Source organism: Chenopodium album, chromosome 10, assembly GCF_948465745.1.
Source record: "Chenopodium album chromosome 10, dcCheAlbu1.1, whole genome shotgun sequence".
NCBI classification, from domain to species: Eukaryota; Viridiplantae; Streptophyta; class Magnoliopsida; order Caryophyllales; family Amaranthaceae; genus Chenopodium; species Chenopodium album.
The window spans coordinates 40,138,856-40,153,708 of record NC_137843.1 but is presented as its reverse complement, the minus strand read 5'-3'; the positions used below and the strand labels follow the sequence as shown (position 1 = coordinate 40,153,708).

The 14,853-nt window shown below is 36.7% G+C and overlaps 1 protein-coding gene across 1 annotated transcript; it reads right to left on the bottom strand.

The window, feature by feature from the left end:
• Positions 1 to 4,585: 4,585 nt before the first annotated feature.
• Positions 4,586 to 14,747, bottom strand: LOC145563931 (uncharacterized). Its single transcript, XM_081624319.1, has 5 exons — positions 14,439 to 14,747; positions 13,896 to 13,993; positions 13,461 to 13,769; positions 4,950 to 4,998; positions 4,586 to 4,865 (listed from the first exon to the last, which is right to left on the bottom strand). Exons 1-5 carry the CDS (start codon positions 14,687 to 14,689, stop codon positions 4,787 to 4,789), a joined length of 786 nt encoding a protein of 261 aa, XP_081480445.1. The 5' UTR covers positions 14,690 to 14,747; the 3' UTR covers positions 4,586 to 4,786.
• Between the last annotated feature and the right edge of the window lie 106 nt (positions 14,748 to 14,853).

Below are 14,853 nucleotides of genomic sequence, written 5' to 3'. Positions count from 1 at the left end.
AAGAATTAGAAAGCTGCATCTAATATTCTCCTCAGTACATCAATATAACTAAACATGGGCACGGGCCGTGCCGGCACACGGGCGGCACGGGCCCGGCACAACTCCGGCACGGCACGGGTGGCGGCACGACACGGAACGGCGGCCCACCTGTGGGCCGTGGGCCGTGCCGTGAATAAATTTCTGGAATTTGGCACGGGCACGGCACGTGGCATGGCGGGTGGCACGGTGGCCGGCACGTGGGCCGGCACGCTGGCACGACCCGCCGGCACGGCACGTGGCACGGCCAGGCACGGCCCGGCACGGCACGACCCATGCCTTGAGTACCGTTGGAAATCTAGCCGTTTATGGCCGTTTTCCAACAGCTCTAAAACGGCTAGTTTTCCCCCCTTTTCCCACCCAAATTCCCTATAAATACCTCATATTTTCCTCCAAAAATTTCACAATTCATCAAATCTTCTCTTCTCTCTTATTCTCTAATATTCTTACTCTTAAATTCTCAATTCTCAAATTCCTACAAATCATACAATCTTGCTCTTTTTTGTGAAAAGAAAAAAAAAATTCCTACTCTCTTATAAATTTTACATTTTTACTATTATTACTTTTATTAGTCTACTACCAAAAAAAAAATTGTTATATTTACATTCGGGAAATTAAAAATTCGGGAAATTATAAGTTCGAGAAATTATAAATTTGGGAAAGCATTGAAGCGTCATTGTAAGATCTAACTCAACTTTATTTTAATCTGTTATTGTTATTGTTATTGTTATTGTTATTGTTAGTTGTTAATCTTGTTATTATTATTATTATTATTATTATTATTATTATTATTATTATTATTATTATTATTGTATTCTTGGAACTACTTAATTATATAAAAACTACTTTCTATTTTAATTGTGGGTTATTTGGATTGTTGAAATCTGTCTAAGGCGGGACTTGGGCTCTGGACAACGTCGCTCCTAACTTCTCCTACCTGGGATTTCATTGATCCAAGTAATCTACTATTATTATAATTATTTTTAAAAATTTAATTTATATAAAAACTACTTACTAATTAATTCTTATTGTTATTGTTATTATTATTGTTGTTAATTGTTACTTTGTTATTGTTAGTTGTATTATTATTATTATTATTATTGTTACTTTTATTGTTATTATTATTAATTAATCATGGCATCAAACCCGAACGTTTCCTCCTCCTCTAGAAAAGCCAAGTCAAAACGTAGGGAATCACCAAACCCAAACACTTCAATGCCTATGTCCCCCCCCCCCTAACATGCCCTTTCCCTCCCCTAACATGCCCTTTCCAAACACTTCCACCCCTTTCTTTCATCCCCAAAACACGGGAGGGCAAGAACAAATGGATGATATGGCTCCTTGGACCCAATTTCAACAAACCCAATTTCAACAATATGAATTTTCTTTTCCTCCTCCTTCCCAAGGTAGCCAAACACAAGCCTCCGGGTCGAGTGAACCATCCACCCAAATTCCCAACACCCAAAATCCTAACATATTAGAGTGGTGTACCGAAGAGGATTTTGCTCAAACCAAAAGAAAGAGTGAAGTTTGGGCACATTATCAATTAAGTAAAAATGGACAAAAAGCCAAGTGTCGGACTTGTGGTAAAATTTTCTCGGCCGATACCAAGGGAGGGACGGGACACCTTACTAGACATACAAAAAAATGTGGTGGACCATCTAGTGATCCAACCCAACCCAAAATTTCTCAATACCATCCACAAGGTTTCATTTACAATTACGAGAGAGATAGGGATGAACTTGGGAGAATGATTGTACATGCAGAACAACCTTTTCTTTTCGCCGAAAATGATGCCTTCAACAACTATATTAACCGAGCACTACAACCAAAACACAAAAAAATCTCCCGAAAAACCGTTCGATCTGCTGCCATGAAGACTTATTTAGAGTACAAATTGAAATTAGTAAATGAATTAGCTAATCTTCCTAGTAGAGTTTCTTTAACCGCTGATGCATGGGATGGTGGGTACGGACTTCACTATTTATGTGTTACTTGTCATTGGTTAGATAATGAGTGGTTGTTACAAAAACGCATCATTCATTTCAAAATGCTTGAATACCCTCATACCGGTCTTAACATTTCACATCATTTAATGGAAGCCATTGATGCATATAGTCTTAGGGATAAAATCATGTCTATGACTTTCGATAATGCAACTTCTATGACATATAGTGCGAATTTGGTCAAATCCCAATTGACCGATGTTATATTAGATGGAGATGTACTTCATGTTAGATGCATTTGTCATGTTCTTAACTTGTGTGAAGGATGGAACACAAGCAATTGGTCCATTTTATCACAAAATAAGGAATGCTATTATGTCTATTAATAGCTCTAACATGAGATATCAAGAATGGAAAGGTTTTTGCAGGCAACAACGGATAAAAACCATAAAAATAGCACCGGATTGTCCAACTAGGTGGAACTCGACCTATGAAATGTTGAGTCGGGCAATCGAGTACAAGGTTCATTTAACACTTTTTTATAATATGAAATTTCCACAATGTGCTTTACTAGAAGATGATTGGGTTAATTGTGAAAAATATATGCAATTTTTACAATTACTATATGGTATGACACATTATTTTTCTTCTGTATATAATCCTTGTTCTCATTCTTTTCTTAGCAATGCATGTTTACTTGCACAACTTTTTGCGGAACACCGATCACAACATGTTTATCGTGGATATCTTCCATCCATGGAGGAAAAATGGCGTAAATATTACACCGATATTCCTATGATTTATATTTTTGCTTCTATTTTAGATCCTAGACAAAAATATGATGGCACCTTTTTATTAATTGATATTTATTATAGTAACATGAATTTTGAAGATAATGTTGAAACTTTTAAAAATAAGGTGACGGATGAGTTTTTTTTCTTTATATAGAGTTTGTGAAAGTAAATTTGGAACCGTGTCTCGATTTGCCCCTTCTCAAACATCCAAAAATGTAAGTAAACGGGCCAAAGGTTTATTTGCACAAGCTGCTAACTTGATGTCTAAGTATTCAGGTACAGAATCATCATCATCTAGGAGAACACAAAGCGATGTTTCGGAGTTGCAAATGTACTTAAGTTACGACTTCATGAAAGGCATGGACGATGAAGAGAAGTTTGGCCTCGACAACCTCGATTGGTGGAAATCACAAGCCGCGAAACATCCAATTTTGTCGGCAATGGCTCGTGATATTTTTGCTATCCAACTCTCATCCGTTGCCTCCGAAAGAGCTTTTAGTGCGTCGGGAAGAGTTTTAGACGATAGAAGAACAAGACTAAAACCCGAAACACTTGAAATGTGTGTTTGCTTCAAGGATTGGTTGGATGCCGAAACTCGTTCTCAAGATCATACTTATGCACAAAACGACGACGATGAAGGAACGTCGACTTCTTTTAGTTCTCATACTTCTCAATCCACTCAATTGGCGGATGAACTTGAACCTCTAGGAGACGAAGACGAAGACGAAGATGAAGACGAAGGCGAAGACGAAGACAACCAATAATAATTACATGATTACATATTTACATTATACACTATTGTATTCTTTTTGTATTATCGAACTTCGTATTCCGTATAATAAATGAAGTTATTCAATATTCATACACTATTGTACGATTTTTAATTATCATTACTTATTTTGTAATTTTGTATTATTGAATTATCGTACATTCGTACCGGCTACCGTCATATAATAAAATAAGTTATTCTTTAATTTTTTGTGTTTTCGGATTATCGCACTCGTATTTTTTTTTTATTATATGCATTGTTGTTTTTAATTCGTTTTTGTTATCATTTATTAAAAAAAAAAAAAAAAAGAAGGGTGGCACGGTTTGGCCCGCGGCCCGGCACGGCACGGCCCGCAAGGCACGTGGGCCGTGCCGTACCGTGGGCTGGGGTGTGCCAATTTCAGGCACGGCACGGCACGACACGCCTCGGAGCCGGCACGGAACGGCACGGCCCGGCCCCCACCCCGGCACGGCCAGGCATTGCCCGCGGCGGCACGGGCATAACTAATAAGAATAATAACCAAGTACAATTATGGTAGATTGATTAGTGAACATGTTAGTTTTTTTAAAGTAATCCTCGTGGGAAATTGCCATTGTTTATTGAAAAAACTTTTATAATTCTATTCCAATTTTCATGATTAACCAAGAACTTCAGGATAAAGCCATGGAAGAATGCACAGTACAGTAATAACCAAGTCTACAGAAACACGTGTAATCATAAATTCAACGAGGACAATGGCTACTGAGATTGATGGATATACTCCAATTCAGGATAAAGGATTAAAGTATACTTGTAAGTGTAAAACTGCTAGTTTCTGTACCTTCTTAGTTCTTGAGAATGCATGCCTTCAATTGACAGGTACATGTATTTCATACAGCTATGGCTGCTGTGCTTGGGGGGGGGGGGTGGTTCTACTGTAAAGTTGTGAGCGACCATCAACAGACCACAGAGAGCGATGAAAAAAAAAAGTTGAACAGGATCGTCTTGAAGGGCACAAGAGATCAATATAAAAGAATTTGTAATTTTGTAAAACAAAAATCTTTCAAAGAAACATACATACAATAGCATGGTGCCTGATTCAACATCCTTCTGATGTGAAATTCTAACACTGGTTTTTCTAATAACACAAGTATACAATACAAAATTAGAAGAAATTGAACTACACTAAAACCAAAAAGTGAAGGTAAACATCAGTACATGATATCCTACCTTTCTAATAAGTTGCCATGATCAATTTTTTTTCATGGGGATTTTGTCTTGCTCTTTTTCTTTCGTGAAGCAAAACTACTTGGACCAATTTCTATCGACATCCTCTTTGCCCTGCAAGGAATGGTATACTAGTAAGTAAAGCATATATTCTGAGTGACTTGACCGAACTGACATACAGCAAGTGCCAAAAGAAACCTTGTAGAAAGTTCAGCAGACATATTGTGCTCCTCTTCATCCTCTACACCTGAGAAAAAGAGGAAAAGTTGCAAGTCGATATGAGTAGTCGTTTTGAATTGATAATTGCTGAGAGACTTTCCAAAGAAGATATAACAGGTAATAAATGTCAACAAGTATAAAGGGAAAACCAATTATTAATTTATCATTCATTCTAACAACATTATTTCCTCTCCATAATTATGAATTAAACTTAGATAAACCATAAAGAACCCTGCTTTTGCCTCTTACCAAGTGAGGAGATACACATGAACAGTGGCGGATCCAAGATTCTAAAATAGGGGTAACACTAAACTATAGGGAAAATAAATATACAGCTACTAACTAGAGACTTGAAAAAAAAACCTAATTTAAGCTGGTAATAACACATCAAGTTAAATATTTTGTATAAAAAGTTCCCATCAAAATTTTAAATATCTATAGATTTTGCATCGAGTTATTATTACTAATAAAATTATGTACAATATATATCGAAATACTTTGTATTACTATCAAATAAAATTGGAAAAATGGAAACGAAAAATCCAACCTTTGCACTTTTTCCTTCTAAAAATCCAACCTTCATTTTATTCCTCAAAAATCCAACTTTTATACCCCTCCTTCTCCAACAGATCCATTCCCTGTTGATCGATGACCGATTTTTGTAAGTTATATGCCATGTGTCGGCCATTAATTAGTCAATTAGTTATTAAATTATTAAAAAAACAAAATAATTAAAAAAAAAAAAACAAAAAAATTTCAGAAAAACCAGCCCCTCCTTCCCTGACCACCCTATCCCCACCGCCCACAGCCCACCGGAACCCAGCAACACCATACCCCACCGCCCACCGGAAAACCCAGTAACCCCATACCCCACCGCCCACCAGCCACCGAAACCCAGCAACCCCATTCCCCTCGCCACCCACAATCACAACCTACCCACAACACCCGTACGCAGCCACGCACAACCCACAACACCAAATAGCCACATTCACCACCAGCCTAAATCGTCAATTACAGCACCCATTCGCCACCCGTAATCACCACTTCGCCACCCACAATCACCAAACAACCACCATCACCACCACACCTCTTCCAAATTCAAATTCCAACAACCACCGCACTGCACCACAACACCATAAAACCCACTACCTACAAACCCACAAAACCCCACAAAAACCACCACCTACAAACCCACAAAACCCACTACCAAGTTGAGCACAAATTAGTTCTCGCCGGAAATCGTGGGTTCAAAAACAGAGAGATGGGTTCAAAAAATTTTGTGTTCTTTAAATTTTCTAGGCGAAAATCATGGGTTTTTTTTTGGTGGATTCTCATCGAAAGAACAACAGAGGTGGCTAGGTGGGTAGGCGAGCAGGGGCTGCGAGGTGGGTTGTTGTGTGGTGGCGGAATTGGTGGCGCTGGCGTAGCTGCTGTGTGGTGGCGGAATTTGAGGAGAGAGGAGAGAGAAAGAGGAGGAGTGAGAAGGGAAAGTGAGAGAATTAAAAAAAAAAAATCTTTTAAACTTGTTTAACAAGTTAAAGGTCAAATGAATCTGTTGGAGGAGGGGTATAAAGGTTGAATTTTTGAGGAATAAAATGAAGGTTGAATTTTAAGAAGGAAAAAGTGCAAAGGTTGGATTTTTCGTTTCCATTTTTCCAATAAAATTAGTCAAATTAATAAGAAATTACTAATTTTCTTCACGGGCAAATTTTAATTTCATTCTATTAATTGATTTTAGCCAATTTTTTTATGAGAGTTATTTTATCTAAATTAAAATTAATTGAATTGAACATAAATGTCAAAAAAGTGAAAAGTGATTTTGGGAACTATCAATTTATGATGGAAGTCATTTATATCTAATCTGATCTATTTGAATATAAATGTCAAAGACATAGAAATGAACCGAAAAAAACATTTGGGGGGGGGGGGGGGGGGGGGGGGGGAGGGGGACTCGAACCTTAGCCCCCAACGGCACTAGAAAGTTTTATTCACCTGCAAACCTGCTTAGTTACCGCTGAGCACCTTCAGTTATCTTAGTAAGTAAGCATTGTTTAATCAATATATGTTATTTTACAGTAGGTCTTTTTTTTTCGGGAGGTAGCACATGCCCCCCCCCCCCCCCCCCCCCCCCCCCCCCCCCCCCCCCCCGGTCACTACATGGATCTGCTAGTGCACAAGTTCAATTTATGTCCATGGTAAACCGGATGGCAGATGTTGAGATTTCAGAGATAAGCAAAGAGTTAAATAGTACTTAAGCAAAAATATCCAATTCGGAAACTATGGAGAGGCATAACAGCAAGGTAGCCATAGGTCTGCCTTCTGATTCACATCCTCCTGTTCTTTTTTTGAAAAAAAAAAAGAACACTTACTCGTGCGCACGCACACACATTGCAATCTTTCACCTTCTCATCATCTTTCCTTTAATCATTCAAAGTCTTTCCATGTACCCACTCTCACTCTTCCTCTTTCCAAAGAAATAAATAGGCCCAATAAATCTGCTTTATAACATTACAATGCCACATGCACACATGCATTTCTCTATCAAGCTTTCCAATCATAACATTTCGCAAATAATAGTTAAAGAGGATAATAATATTCATCACATAGTACTTAAATTTTGGAATTCAGCCCGTGGGTAGTAAAGGCCAACAAAACTATTGGTTAAAACCAAATTCTAAAGATAGAGAGAAATCTTATCTCCAAAAAAGAGCCATAGCTTTTCTCTCCAAACCAATCAACCAGCCTTAAACAGTACAGCATAATATCATCAAACAAATCATACAAAAAATTGACATCATCTTCATTACAAAAAAAAAAATAGTTGAAACTTGAACAACACAAAGGACAAGAAGCCAACCATTAAATGAGAGAAAATAAGGAAAAAAAAAAAATGACATTAAAAAAGGCAAAATTGGCTAGAAGAACACCAACTAGTTAGAGGGGCACAACTTTTAAGTGAAGCAATGCATTGCACAACTTGACTTATGGAGGGTGGGTGCAAATCGTATCATAAAATAAAATCTGACGATTGGAGATTTTATTAGAGTTACAAAATTGTCATTTTTATTTTTCTTTATTTTGCACCTCAATTAAAAACCCTTAGGGTTGTATTCATAAGGAGTCAAAAGTAAAAGTATTAAGTGGATTTTAACATCAATTACAACAGGCTACACATAACATTATCATGCATTTCTAAATTAATATTAACTAACAAAAGATATTAGATACTTAGATGTATACATAAGGGCTACATACATCATTACCCTTAAATAAAATAAAAAAAGCCGATTTCTGAACTCCAATAAAATTTTTTACCCAAAATTTAATTTTATGCAAAGATGTCCACCCACCCATCACAAGTGGTGCAGTTCATTGCTCCAGGTACTGGGTGCATTACCTACACTCGGTGTTGTTTTAACCAAATTTGCCTTAATAATATGAGAAAGAGAGAAGAAACTAGTTTACCCCATTCTAGTTTTATTGGTTTATGATGAGGAAAAACCTCTAGTGAGCATTATACCCAAGTAAATCAAGAACTTATTTAGAAAATGGTCGTGGCCAAATTTCCTATACCTACTGTGAGGATTAAGGGAAGAAAAAACAACAATAAACAAGATTGAACATATCACAGGTGCGACAAAATAATGAGTGCCAAACATGGCTTCCCCGGAGTTGCGAAGCCCCACAACACCCCCCCCCCCCCCCCCTTCCCCAGAAAAAAAAAAAAAAGAGAAACCAACTCATCACTAGTATACTTTGATCAACTTCTTTAAGTGATATTTTTAATCAGCCAAAAGCCCAAAAGTATAAATCCTTCTCTCAAATGAGCTCTCACAGTGTTAACTCTCACTAATTTCAGGATACAATTGTACTCTCCAACATAACACACAAATCACTGATCCTAGACTCCATATTTAGAGGATGAAACCCTAGACTCCTAATTGTCTTAGGAAACTATTCCAGCATCAAACCAGATCTAGAAAACGAGAATTAGAAAACTGAACTCTTGTTCTAAAATAATTGACAAATTAGGAAATAAAATACCCCAAGAATCCTAAGAAGAATTAGAAAACTACATCTTATTTTCCTAAAATTATTTAAAAATTAGGAAATATTATACCCGAGATTCCTAACAAGAGTAAGAAGACTATAATTAAAATCAAACACGGAAGATCACTTTGCAGCAAAGGGTGCTTAGCCATGTAAAAGACCCACACAATCCTCTATCAACTCTTTAACTTAACTTAATACTACACAGTTGAGGAACACAATAACTGTGTTATTCTCTGCTCCACTTTCCTCTCATCTCTCATCACCTTTTCTTAGTAGTGTCTTCATAAATTGAACCACAACCAAAACCCAAGTTTCTTAGGTTTACTATTGGGTTGGGCTTGCAAACTAGCACCTGTTCACTTATGGAGATGTTACTCACCTTATAATCCTATGTGAAAATCACTGAAAAGACCCTAGTTATTTCTCCATGCAATTTATACATCATTTATCAATCTTTTGATAAATCCAGCAAACCGTCCCGTCAAAAATAACAAAACAAAAAAAGAAACAGAAAAATAAATCACATCAAAGCTTAAACATTGTCTAAAAATAAACCTTCAACAAGCAAAAATCTCTTATACAGTAACAAAACTTATGGATTACTAATACCTCAGGATGAAGCATTTAGTTTGATAAACATAATCAGGAATCAGAAGGCAAAAGTCATGGTACTGCTAAGTATTTTGAAACGGAGGAAGTACTTAATAAGACGCTCCACATTCAAGTTCATGTAGAATAGGTGAGGAATGGAAAGATTAGAGGAGTCGGGAAGTGTAAGGACAATCAAAAGAGAGTGAGAGAAGTACAAGAATTTATTGCAAATGGATACAGAACCAGTCTCTTTGAAACTGAAGACATGGTAATTCCTCTGCACTTACAAGTAGGCTCAATCATAGTTTGGCAGATGTTTACATACGGTCAGATCTGCAGCGGCACAATTTTTTATTTTCTGTTGAATAATGTTGATGAGAAAGTAATATGGTGAAGCTACATGTTAATGAGAGAGTAAAATAATGTTATCATCAAAGAAAAATGGAGCATTCTTCAAGTAATATACTTGAAAGAAAAATGATAGGTACTTTATTGAGAATTAAGAGACTGAGGGAATAAAACAATATCAAGGACATCCGTCTTTCTTATGACTTTAAATGTCCAATTATGAGAAACAGAATTTACACAGTTTTAGACACTCAAAGGGCTGGCCATATGTACCTCAGGAGACTTGAATTTGGCTATGAAGAGAAATCTGCCAGGCTCTCAGCCATATGAGCTAAGATCTATGAAGTACATATTTGGAATTGAACTAATTTCATTGAAGCTGAAGAATCAAGGAATGTGTCTCACAGATTCGATTGTCTTTTATTTAGATAGTGAGCAGTTATTATAATCTAGGCTTTGGTCATTCAATTCAAAGTTTTCCCCTGTATCACAAGTGATTTCATTTGAACCTGCCTGGAGCGAATAGGTTTGATCTGATCTTGTAAGCAAGCATTTCTGTAAGCCTTCATGAAGGTTTGTAGAAAAGAAAAAGAAGCAAATCTGGTAGATGAAGAATAGGTGAGTGGACAGTCTGGACACTTTTGGCTTACATGTGAAAATTTCCACGTGGACTACTGGACTTACATAAAGAGCCGTAATGGTAGATATCTACCTAACTCTAATTTGTACAAGCTAGTTCAGGTGAAATCCCAGACGATAGTTGATGAATTTCTTACCTCCTTTCATCCATGAAACTAAATCTTTCTAGAACACTCCATAAAGCCTACTCTCGAAATTCCTAAACATATCATAAAAAATAACTAGGATACTGCTGATTACCTAACATGAAACCTATCTCAAGACTGATTGAATTTTACTCACGGCAGAAAAATAGAGAGAAAAGATTTCTTTTTTAAAATTGCAAAGATCCAAGCTTTTACAGACTAGTAGCTTTAGGCCCACTCTCCAAGTTAGTGATTGGTAGCCTGAGGCTACCACACTCCAAGGTAGTGAGCAGGTCACAACTCTCCTACAATTCTCTCGCCAATTGCTGCCTAATCATTTCTTTTCTCTCCCTATATATGTTTACATGGTTTCAATCCCTAGGATTATCCTAGACTTGAGCTTTTGTCTCATGTGAACAAGTGGCCTCTCTCGGCTCATTGCATATTCTCACTTATACTAAAGTTGATAACTACTAACAATACTAGACTTCCCGTAATGCCCCTCCCCGAGTTCAGTTTAATACTCCCTCCGTTTTCAAATACTTGCTCCATTTCTCCATGTGCGGAGTTTTAGGAGAAATTGGAGAAACTAATAAAATATGGAGGTAGTGGGGTAGGTGGAAGAATCAAAAATTGTAAAAAGCAAAAGTAGTGGAGAGAATTGGAGGAGAGAGAATATGAAATTAATAAAATATGATTTATGTTGGTTCCACTATATGAGAGAAATGAACTAAATATTGTAAAAGCTTTCCAAATAAGGAAATGGAGCAAGTATTTAAAAATAGCCAAAAAAGGAAAGTGGAGCAAGTATTTAAAAACGAAGGGAGTACATTTTTGCCATATCATAATACTCTTGGCCTAAGCACTGACATTAAGAATAATTGGTAAAAGCATAACAGGTTAGAGTAGTAGTGCATTAGTGCATCGAGAAGGAAAAAGAATGAAAAAGTATTAGGAAGGGATGGGTACAGGATGGAGATAATAAGGGAGAATTTTTATCGTAATATCAGCTAAAACGTAAGCATACGCGAAATTACATTCAGAACAGGCAAATGCCCTGAAGTTTATTGAGTCATGGTCTGATGGAGAAAGAACTATGTAGTATAAATTACTTTCAATTTCCTAAGTAAGCCCATTTTCATCATAGTTTGGACCTCCATCAAATGTGCTACAGAAAGCTACACACATATTACACCTGATATCTTATCATTTAAGCAATAAGAAACATTTCAAAGAGAGCTCCTCGAGAAGCACAATCTTCGGCACTCCAAAATATAAATTCTCTGCAAACAGAAACACATAGATGGGACCAAAATGTTTTAAGGCCATCATGGTTCCTAGCAAAATATTTGGTCTGCCGCTTGGTACTTAGAGGGGGACAAACAATGATGTGCTAAGTTTGGATGGAAAGGACTTGACCATGAGTGAATGTTTTAAATATCTTAGGTCGATAATCAAGAAAAAATGTAACGTTGATTAAGACATGGCCCATAGGATTAGGTTAGGGTAGCTAAAATGGAGAGCGACCACCAGAGTGCTATGTGACCAAAGCATGCGCTTACAATCAAAGGGGAAATTCTACAGGACTGCCATAAGACTAGTGTTGTTCTATGGTACAGACTGTTTGGCTTCTAAGAAGGAGCACAATAAAAGGATGGAGGTAACAGAAATAGGCATGTTAAGGTGGATGTATGGGAACACTTTAAGAGATAAAATCATAAATGAGGTTATTCGCAAGAAAGTGGGTGTAACAGGCATTGCAGACAAACTATAGGAAAATCGCAAACGTTGGTTTGGGCATGTAAGATGGTGCACCGGTACGAAGTGTAGAGAGTGGAACCATGGAGGGGTTAAAAGAGGAGAGGGAGACCAAAATTGACTTGATTGGAAGGAGTTAGATAGTATATGAAATGTATAGATTTGCATGAGAAAAAGGCATTTGATCGTAAGGGATGAAGGAGGAAGAATTTTTGTCGATGACTACAGTGAATAATCATATTTGGTTAATGTAGCCGACCCCAATTATGAAATTAAGGCTTTGATAGATTAATTGATTGATGGGAAGTCCGTTTTGCTTTCCATATGGCAGTCACATGACTCCTCCCATTAGGAAAATCTTCCTATAAAACAATTTGTCAATATACAACACCATACAATTGCTAAATACAAAGGTAGGAAAAAGCAAGGCTATATGTACACAGATGACAGTTCATGACATTAAATTGAAGCAAACCTCTTTTAATCAAATGTCCGTGCTTCATGCTGCTCATCACATACCGTAATTAAACTACTCCCTCCGTCCCAAAAAGATGTAAATATTTTATAATAAACCATTTTGTGTACCCAGAAAGCTTGAAATATTCTATTAAAAGCTAATATGTGCACCCCCAGAGAGCTCTAAATATTCTATCTTAGTGGCACAAAGAATATTAGTGCCATCCTAAGTGTCAGAAAATATGTACACCCCCTTAGAAAATATAGATCTGTGATATAAGTCAAAACTAATCACCTAAAATATTTGAACCATTTTATAACCACTCTAAAAAGCCTAACGCAACCCAGAAAACTCTAAATATATAATAAATGTAAGAAATTATTTCGTATTAGAATGGGTGATTATCGATAAATGGCACTAAATGGATATAAACAAAAATTTTAGACAACAAAAAAGTGTAGAGTTGTTATCCAAATATGTAAATAATTAATCAACCTTCGACTTCACAAGAAAAGATACCTTCCCCATCATCTTCTTCATGTTGATCGCCTGATTCGGAATCTGATCCCCACCTATCTCCCCCATCATCAAAGTCCCAACGCTCGCCTTCAGGAGGTATCCAGAATTCAAATTCCTCAGAATCAGTATCAACCGTTGAATCTCTAATCTCAGAAATTATCTCTTCCTTCTTCTTCTTCTTCATCTTTTTTTTGTCCTTCTTTTTCTTATCTGAACCATTTTCCTTTCCCTTTAACCCTCCCTTTCCTTGTTTCTCACCTTTCATTTCAACATCTCCATTACCAGACAAACTATCAGCTTCCATTTGTTCTACAAATAGGGGGGAAAAACACAAATTTCATCAAAAAAATGCCATTAGCACAGCTCAAATATGTGACTAATAATTTGAAGATAATCACACATAAAACACAAATGTAGCTGATCAAGAAGACAAACCGAGTTTATTGAAGAATCTCTTTCCATTTATATGTTTCCATATATGTTCTTCAGACTTGTTTACAGTATCGCCGGTTAATTTACAGATTACCTTAGAGCTGTACAAAACAATATTTGTATTCATTCAGATTCTAACCAAATTGCAAATTCTATCAAAAATTTAATTCACAATCTCAGTTAAACAAGACCCACAGAAATTATATAGTAATCCTATAGTATGCTCTTCCAATTTGTTTATAGCATCACCAATCAATATTCATTAACTAGTCAAATTGAAAATTCATACCTAATTTCATACAAACATTACTCAAAATTAAAATAAATAATCATGTATGCTCTTCAAATTTGCATATAATTTTACCCATTAATAAACATATACACAAACTATATTAAACAAATTAACTATCAAATTCTTCTATCAAATAAATTCAAACAAATTTTACCCACAAATCAATTAAAGAATTAAACTTTAAAACAACAATAAATCATTAGTTGAACACCCAGAAATTCTTAACAGAAATTTAACAATGTGGTGGAAGAAACCTATTGAGAGGGTCTTGCTTGAACATGTTGAGAGGGGGTTTGCTATGAGTCAAAGCAAAGTCAATAAGGCCAATACGACATCGTTTGCTCTGAGAGTAAGAGTCCTGAGCGTGGGCAGGCAACTCATGGCCAGTTTCGACGCATTTGAAACGGCCATTATCGAGTGGTTGGAAAGTGGGTGAGCCTAATAGATTGTTGCCTTCCTTCACAACGTCATTACTCTTGCTTGGTTTCTCCTTTAAGGTCGCCATTGTTATAGCTTCGTCTTTCACTTCTAGGTTTTCCGCTCGACCTTACTTACGAAGTTACGATAACATAATACAAGTAGAAAATAGACCTGATCAATGGGCAGCCGGATTCGGGCCGAGCCGAGGTACAAAGTCTGCCCGTTTCTCATTATGGCCGGGCCGTGTGG

What these genes read in the sequence shown, in the direction of transcription:
- LOC145563931 (XM_081624319.1), bottom strand. Translation starts at nt 14,689, where the DNA reads ATGGCGACCTTAAAGGAGAAACCAAGCAAGAGTAATGACGTTGTGAAG. An exon ending in AAGCAAGACCCTCTCAATAG is followed by an intron (nt 13,994 to 14,438) that starts GTTTCTTCCACC and finishes TGTTTTGTACAG; the next exon opens with CTCTAAGGTAATCTGTAAAT. An exon ending in GAGATTCTTCAATAAACTCG is followed by an intron (nt 13,770 to 13,895) that starts GTTTGTCTTCTT and finishes CCCTATTTGTAG; the next exon opens with AACAAATGGAAGCTGATAGT.